The sequence below is a fragment of the Ascaphus truei genome, chromosome 20 (genome assembly GCF_040206685.1).
Source record: "Ascaphus truei isolate aAscTru1 chromosome 20, aAscTru1.hap1, whole genome shotgun sequence".
Lineage (NCBI taxonomy): Eukaryota > Metazoa > Chordata > Amphibia > Anura > Ascaphidae > Ascaphus > Ascaphus truei.
Window position 1 is genome coordinate 27,060,975 of NC_134502.1, and position 8,189 is coordinate 27,069,163.

Sequence of the window (8,189 nt, forward strand, 5' to 3'; positions counted from 1 at the left end):
ACACGTTCTCTCCGGTGTTGGGACTGTCTCTCTCTCCCCAGGATCTATAGACACGTCTCTCCGGTGTTGGGACTGTCTCTCTCTCCCCAGGCTCTATAGACACGTCTCTCCGGTGTTGGGACTGTCTCTCTCTCCCCAGGATCTATAGACATGTCTCTCCGGTGTTGGGACTGTCTCTCTCTCTCCCCAGGCTATATAGACACGTCTCTCCGGTGTTGGGACTGTCTCTCTCCCCCAGGCTCTATAGACATGTCTCTCCGGTGTTGGGACTGTCTCTCTCTCCCCAGGCTCTATAGACACGTCTCTCCGGTGTTGGGACTGTCTCTCCCCAGGCTATATAGACACATCTCTCCGGTGTTGGGACTGTCTCTCTGTCTCTCTCCCCAGGCTATATAGACACGTCTCTCCGGTGTTGGGACTGTCTCTCTCTCCCCAGGCTATATAGACATGTCTCTCCGGTGTTGGGACTGTCTCTCTCTCCCCAGGCTATATAGACACGTCTCTCCGGTGTTGGGACTGTCTCTCTCTCCCCAGGCTATATAGACACGTCTCTCCGGTGTTGGGACTGTCTCTCCCCAGGCTATATAGACACGTCTCTCCGGTGTTGGGACTGTCTCTCTCCCCAGGGCTCTATAGACATGTCTCTCCGGTGTTGGGACTGTCTCTCTCTCCCCAGGCTATATAGACACGTCTCTCCGGTGTTGGGACTGTCTCTCTCTCCCCAGGCTATATAGACACGTCTCTCCGGTGTTGGGACTGTCACTCTCTCCCCAGGCTATATAGACACGTCTCTCCGGTGTTGGGACTGTCTCTCTCTCCCCAGGCTCTATAGACATGTCTCTCCGGTGTTGGGACTGTCTCTCTCTCCCCAGGCTATATAGACACGTCTCTCCGGTGTTGGGACTGTCTCTCTCTCCCCAGGCTCTATAGACATGTCTCTCCGGTGTTGGGACTGTCTCTCTCTCCCCAGGCTATATAGACACGTCTCTCCGGTGTTGGGACTGTCTCTCTCTCCCCAGGCTTATATAGACACGTCTCTCCGGTGTTGGGACTGTCTCTCTCTCCCCAGGCTCTATAGACACGTCTCTCCGGTGTTGGGACTGTCTCTCTCTCCCCAGGCTATATAGACACGTCTCTCCGGTGTTGGGGACTGTCTCTCTCTCCCCAGGCTCTATAGACACGTCTCTCCGGTGTTGGGACTGTCTCTCTCTCCCCAGGCTCTATAGACATGTCTCTCCGGTGTTGGGACTGTCTCTCTCCCCAGGCTATATAGACATGTCTCTCCGTTGTTGGGACTGTCTCTCTCTCCTCAGGCTCTATAGACATGTCTCTCCGGTGTTGGGACTGTCTCTCTGTCTCTCTCCCCAGGCTATATAGACATGTCTCTCCGGTGTTGGGACTGTCTCTCTCTCCTCAGGCTCTATAGACACGTCTCTCCGGTGTTGGGACTGTCTCTCTGTCTCTCTCCCCAGGCTATATAGACACGTCTCTCCGGTGTTGGGACTGTCTCTCTCTCCTCAGGCTCTATAGACATGTCTCTCCGGTGTTGGGACTGTCTCTCTCCCCCCAGGCTATATAGACACGTCTCTCCGGTGTTGGGACTGTCTCTCTCTTCCCAGGCTATATAGACACGTCTCTCCGTTGTTGGGACTGTCTCTCTCTCCCCGGCTATATAGACACGTCTCTCCGGTGTTGGGACTGTCTCTCTCTCCCCAGGCTCTATAGACACGTCTCTCCGGTGTTGGGACTGTCTCTCTCTCCCCAGGCTATATAGACACGTCTCTCCGTGTTGGGACTGTCTCTCTCTCCCCAGGCTCTATAGACAGGTCTCTCCGGTGTTGGGACTGTCTCTCTCTCCCCAGGCTATATAGACACGTCTCTCCGGTGTTGGGACTGCCTCTCTCTCCCCAGGCTCTATAGACACGTCTCCTCCGGTGTTGGGACTGTCTCTCTCTCCCCAGGCTCTATAGACACGCCTCTCCGGTGTTGGGACTGTCTCTCTCTCCCCAGGCTCTATAGACACGTTCTCTCCGGTGTTGGGACTGTCTCTCTCTCCCCCAGGCTATATAGACACGTCTCTCCGGTGTTGGGACTGTCTCTCCCCAGGCTATATAGACACGTCTCTCCGGTGTTGGGACTGTCTCTCTCTCCCCAGGCTCTATAGACAGGTCTCTCCGGTGTTGGGACTGTCTCTCTCTCCCCAGGCTCTATAGACATGTCTCTCCGGTGTTGGGACTGTCTCTCCCCAGGCTATATAGACACGTCTCTCCGGTGTTGGGACTGTCTCTCCCCAGGCTATATAGACACGTCTCTCCGGTGTTGGGGACTGTCTCTCTCTCCCCAGGCTCTATAGACAGGTCTCTCCGGTGTTGGGACTGTCTCTCTCTCCCCAGGCTCTATAGACACGTCTCTCCGGTGTTGGGACTGTCTCTCTCTCCCCAGGCTATATAGACACGTCTCTCCGGTGTTGGGGACTGTCTCTCTCTCCCCAGGCTCTATAGACACGTCTCTCCGGTGTTGGGACCTGTCTCTCTCTCCCCAGGCTCTATAGACACGTCTCTCCGGTGTTGGGACTGTCTCTCTCTCCCCAGGCTATATAGACACGTCTCTCCGGTGTTGGGACTGTCTCTCTCTCCCCAGGCTCTATAGACACGTCTCTCCGGTGTTGGGACTGTCTCTCTCTCCCAGGCTATATAGACACGTCTCTCCGGTGTTGGGACTGTCTCTCCCCAGGGCTATATAGACACGTCTCTCCGGTGTTGGGACTGTCTCTCTCTCCCCAGGCTCTATAGACAGGTCTCTCCGGTGTTGGGACTGTCTCTCTCTCCCCAGGCTCTATAGACACGTCTCTCCGGTGTTGGGACTGTCTCTCTCTCCCCCAGGCTATATAGACACGTCTCTCCGGTGTTGGGGACTGTCTCTCCCCAGGCTATATAGACACGTCTCTCCGGTGTTGGGACTGTCTCTCTCTCCCCAGGCTCTATAGACATGTCTCTCCGGTGTTGGGACTGTCTCTCCCCAGGCTATATAGACATGTCTCTCCGGTGTTGGGACTGTCCTCTCCCCAGGCCTATATAGACACGTCTCTCCGGTGTTGGGACTGTCTCTCCCCAGGCTATATAGACACGTCTCTCCGGTGTTGGGACTGTCTCTCTCTCCCCAGGCTCTATAGACAGGTCTCTCCGGTGTTTGGACTGTCTCTCTCTCCCCAGGCTCTATAGACACGTCTCTCCGGTGTTGGGACTGTCTCTCTCCTCCCCAGGCTCTATAGACACGTCTCTCCGGTGTTGGGACTGTCTCTCTCTCCCCAGGCTCTATAGACACGTCTCTCCGGTGTTGGGACTGTCTCTCTCTCCCCAGGCTATATAGACACGTCTCTCCGGTGTTGGGACTGTCTCTCTCTCCCCAGGCTCTATAGACACGTCTCTCCGGTGTTGGGACTGTCTCTCTCTCCCCAGGCTCTATAGACACGTCTCTCCGGTGTTGGGACGTGCGCTCTCGCAGAACGGACGCTGTGCAGATTTTGGATGAAGCCAAAGACGGAATCTCCAGCGTCAAAGTGTCAGCGCACGAGATCCTGGCGGGGTCAGTGTCACTTCCTGTCTGTGTCACTTTGTCACTTCCTGTCTGTCACTGTGTCACTTCCTGTTTGTGTTACTTCCTGTCTGTCACTTTCTGACTGTGTCACTTCCTGTCTGTGTCACTTCCTGTCTGTCACAGTCATTTCCTGTCTGTCACCTACTGTCTGTGTCACTGTCACTTCCTGTCTGTGTCATCTCCTGTCAGTGTCACTTCCCTGACTGTCACCTCCTGTTTGTGTCTCTGTGTCACCTCCTGTCTGTGTCACTTCCTGCCTGTGTTTCTGGGTCACTTCCTGTCTGTGTCACCGTATCACTTCCGGACTGTGTCACTGTCTGTCTCAGTGTGTCACTTCCTGTCTTTATCACCTCCTGTCACTGTGTCACTTCCTATCTGTCACTGTGTCACCCTCCTGACTGTGTCACCCTGCGGGGGGGAGGGACAGACTCCATGTCCCATAGCCCACTCCTGTCTGTGTCACTGTGTCACCCTGCGGGGGGGAGGGACAGACTCCATGTCCCATAGCTCCCTCCCTGTCTGTGTCACTGTGTCACCCTGCGGGGGGAGGGACAGACTCCATGTCCCATAGCTCTCTCCTGCCTGTGTCACCCTGCGGGGGGAGGGACAGACTCCATGTCCCATAGCTCCCTCCTGTCTGTGTCACCCTGCGGGGGGAGGGACAGACTCCATCTCCCATAGCTCCCTCCTGTCTGTGTCACTGTGTCACCCTGCGGGGGGGAGGGACAGACTCCATGTCCCATTGCTCCCTCCTGTCTGTGTGTCTGTGTCACCCTGCGGTGGGAGGGACAGACTCCATGTCCCATAGCTCCCTCCTGTCTGTGTGTCTGTGTCAACCTGCGGTGGGAGGGACAGACTCCATGTCCCATAGCTCCCTCCTGTCTGTGTCACTGTGTCACCCTGCGGGGGGAGGGACAGACTCCATGTCCCATAGCTCCCTCCTGTCTGTGTCACTGTGTCACCCTGCGGGGGGAGGGACAGACTCCATGTCCCATAGCTCCCTCCTGTCTGTGTCACTGTGTCACCCTGCGGGGGGAGGGACAGACTCCATGTCCCATATCTCCCTCCTGTCTGTGTCACTGTGTCACCCTGCGGGGGGAGGGGACAGACTCCATGTCCCATAGCTCCCTCCTGTCTGTGTCACTGTGTCACCCTGCGGGGGGGAGGGACAGACTCCGTGTCCCATAGCTCCCTCCTGTCTGTGTCACTGTGTCACCCTGCGGGGGGAGGGACAGACTCCGTGTCCCATAGCTCCCTCCTGTCCTGTGTCACTGTGTCACCCTGCGGGGGGGAGGGACAGACTCCATGTCCCATAGCTCCCTCCTGTCTGTGTCACCCTGCGGGGGGGAGGGACAGACTCCATGTCCCCATAGCTCCCTCCTGTCTGTGTCACTGTGTCACCCTGCGGGGGGAGGGGCGGACTCCGTGTCCCATAGCTCCCTCCTGTCTGTGTCACCCTGCGGGGGGAGGGACAGACTCCATGTCCCATAGCTCCCTCCTGTTTGTGTCACTGTGTCACCCTGCGGGGGGAGGGACAGACGGTGACACCCCTCTCCCTGTCACCCTGCAGCTCTGTTGATGGACACCTGCGGCGTTATGATCTGCGGATGGGAGAGATGTACGCGGATTATCTTGGCAGTGAGTGTTCGTTAACACGGATTAATTAACGAGCCCTGTCTCCGGGTTGGAGGAGACAGTCGGATGGTTTCACGTCACACGCTGTGTGTTTGTGCGACCAGGTGCGCAGTGCAGAGTATCTTAATGAGCTCGTTAGGACGCCTGCCTAACGAGGGCAGAGCGGGGAGGGGTCAGGATGGGGAGCAGCCAGGAAACTCATTACCCATCTGGGGTCAGATACAGAGAGCAGCATTGTGCTGTGTGTAGCCGAATATTACAGATACTCCGCATCATTATACAGCGCGGCGTGTTTATTATCAGTGTATAGATACTCAGCATCATTATACAGCGCAGCGTGTTCATTATCAGTGTATAGAGATACTCATCATCATTATACAGCGCGCCGTGTTCACTATCAGTGTGTAGAGATACTCATCATCATTATACAGTGCAGCGTGTTCATTATCAGTGTATAGAGATACTCAGCATCATTATGCAGCGCGACATGTTCATTATCAGTGTATAGAGATACTTAACATCATTATACAGCGCGTCGTGTTCATAATCAGTGTGTAGAGATACTCGGCATCATTATACAGTGCGGCGCGTTCATTATCAGTGTATAGAGATACTCTGCATCATTATACAGCGCGGTGCGTTCATGACCAGTGCATACACAGATACTCGGTATCGCTGTACACAGCCTCTCTCCCCCTCAGGTCCCCATCACGTGTGTGAGTTTCAGTCAGGACGGGCAGTGCCTCCTCGCCTCCTCGCTGGACTCCACGCTGCGTCTCTGCGACAAGAAACACGGGGGAGATGCTGGGAGAGTGAGTGACACACTCCCCCTCCCCTCCCCGCCACGTGGAAGTGGGGGAGCAGGAGGCCTATGTGTGGTGTGGGTGGAAGAGAGCAGGTGTGTGTTGTTGGGTGGGGGGGGGGCAGGAGCCCTGTGTGTGGTGTGGGTGGAAGAGAGCAGGTGTGTGTTGTTGGGGGGGGGGAGAGAGAGCAGGAGCCCTGTGTGTGGTGTGGGTGGAAGAGAGCAGGTGTGTGTTGGGGGGGGGGAGAGCAGGAGCCCTGTGTGTGGTGTGGGTGGAAGAGCGCAGGTGTGTGTTGGGGGGGGGGGGGGGGAGAGCAGGAGCCCTGTGTGTGGTGTGGGTGGAGGAGAGCAGGTGTCTGTTGGGGGCGGGGGGGGAGAGCAGGAGCCCTGTGTGTGGTGTGGGTGGAAGAGAGCAGGTGTGTGTTGGGGGGGAGGGGGAGAGAGCAGGTGTGTGTTGGGGGGGGGGGGAGAGCAGGAGCCCTGCGTGTGGTGTGGGTGGAAGAGAGCAGGTGTGTGTTGGGGGGGGGGGGGGAGAGAGAGCAGGAGCCCTGTGTGTGGTGTGGGTGGAAGAGAGCAGGTGTGTGTTGGGGGGGGAGGGGGGAGAGCAGGAGCCCTGTGTGTGGTGTGGGTGGAAGAGAGCAGGTGTGTGTTGGGGGGGGGAGAGAGCAGGTGTGTGTTGGGGGGGCGGGGGAGAGCAGGAGCCCTGCGTGTGGTGTGGGTTGAAGAGAGCAGGTGTGTGTTGGGGGGGGAGAGAGAGCAGGAGCCCTGTGTGTGGTGTGGGTGGAAGAGAGCAGGTGTGTGTTGGGGGGGGGGGGAGAGCAGGGGGCCTGTGTGTGGTGTGGGTGGAAGAGAGCAGGTGTGTGTTGGGGGGGGGGGAGGGGGAGAGCAGGAGCCCTGTGTGTGGTGGTGGGGTGGAAGAGAGCAGGTGTGTGTTGGGGGGGGGGGAGGGGAGAGCAGAGCCCTGTGTGTGGTGTGGGTGAAAGAGAGCAGGTGTGTGTTGGGGGGGGGGGAGAGCAGGAGCCCTGTGTGTGGTGTGGGTGGAAGAGAGCAGGGTGTGTGTTGGGGAGGGGGAGAGCAGGAGCCCTGTGTGTGGTGTGGGGTGGAAGAGAGCAGGTGTGTGTTGGGGTGGGAGGGGGAGAGCAGGAGCCCTGCGTTGTGGTGTGGGTGGAAGAGAGCAGGTGTGTGTTGGGGTGGGAGGGGGGAGAGCAGGAGCCCTGTGTGTGGGTGGGTGGAAGAGAGCAGGTGTGTGTTGGGGAGGGGGGAGAGCAGGAGCCCTGTGTGTGGTGTGGGTGGGAAGAGAGCAGGTGTGTGTTGGGGTGGGAGGGGGAGAGCAGGAGCCCTGTGTGTGTGTTGGGGTGGAAGAGAGCAGGTGTGTGTTGGGGGGGGGGGGGAGAGCAGGAGCCCTGTGAGTCGTGTGGGTGGAAGAGAGCAGGTGTGTGTTGGGGAGGGGGGGGAGAGAGCAGGAGCCCTGTGTGTGGCGTGGGTGGAAGAGAGCAGGTGTGTGTTTGGGGGGGGGGGAGAAGGGAAGAGAGAGCAGGAGGTCGGGTGTGTGGTGGGGGAGGAGAAGGGGGAGAATGAGAGCAGAAGCCCCCTGTGTGTGTGGTGGGAGGGGGGGGGGAGAGCAGAAGGCCCCCTCTCTGTGTGTAGGGGGGGGAGAGCAGGAGCCCTGTGTGTGGTGTGGGTGGAAGAGAGCAGGTGTGTGTTGGGGGGGGTGGAGAAGGGAAGAGAGAGCAGGTGTGTGTTGGGGGGGAGAAGGGAAGAGAGAGCAGGAGGTCGGGGGGGGGGGTGAGGGAAGGGGGCGAATGAGAGAGCAGAAGCCCCCGTGTGAGGGGGGGGGAGGGCATCGGCCTGCGCAGTGAGTGGGACCTGCCTTGTGCCTCTGCAGGTACACTGGACACAGGAACCTGAGCTATAAGCTGGACAGCTGCCTGAGCGAGCGGGGACACGCACGTCCTGAGCTGTTCCGAGGACGGCACCGTCTGCTTCTGGGACCTGGTGGAGGTGAGGGCGGGGGCCAGAGAGACTCGGCATCACTATACAGCGCGGCGTGTTCATTATAAGTGTATACAGATACTCAGCATCATTATACAGCGCGGCGTGTTCATTATCAGTGTATACAGATACTCAGCATCATTATACAGCGCGGCGTGTTCAA

The 8,189-nt window shown here is 58.1% G+C and overlaps 1 protein-coding gene across 1 annotated transcript in view; it reads left to right on the forward strand.

Annotated features, from left to right (window-relative positions):
• The window catches only part of WDR83 (WD repeat domain 83), a 36,362-nt gene that overhangs the window by 19,167 nt on the left and 9,006 nt on the right, over positions 1-8,189 (forward strand). Inside the window, 6 exon segments of the mRNA XM_075577850.1 lie at positions 3,459-3,585; positions 5,168-5,237; positions 5,937-6,020; positions 6,022-6,044; positions 7,920-7,974; positions 7,976-8,183. Of these exon segments, the coding sequence (XP_075433965.1) occupies positions 3,459-3,585; positions 5,168-5,237; positions 5,937-6,020; positions 6,022-6,044; positions 7,920-7,974; positions 7,976-8,183 (567 nt within the window).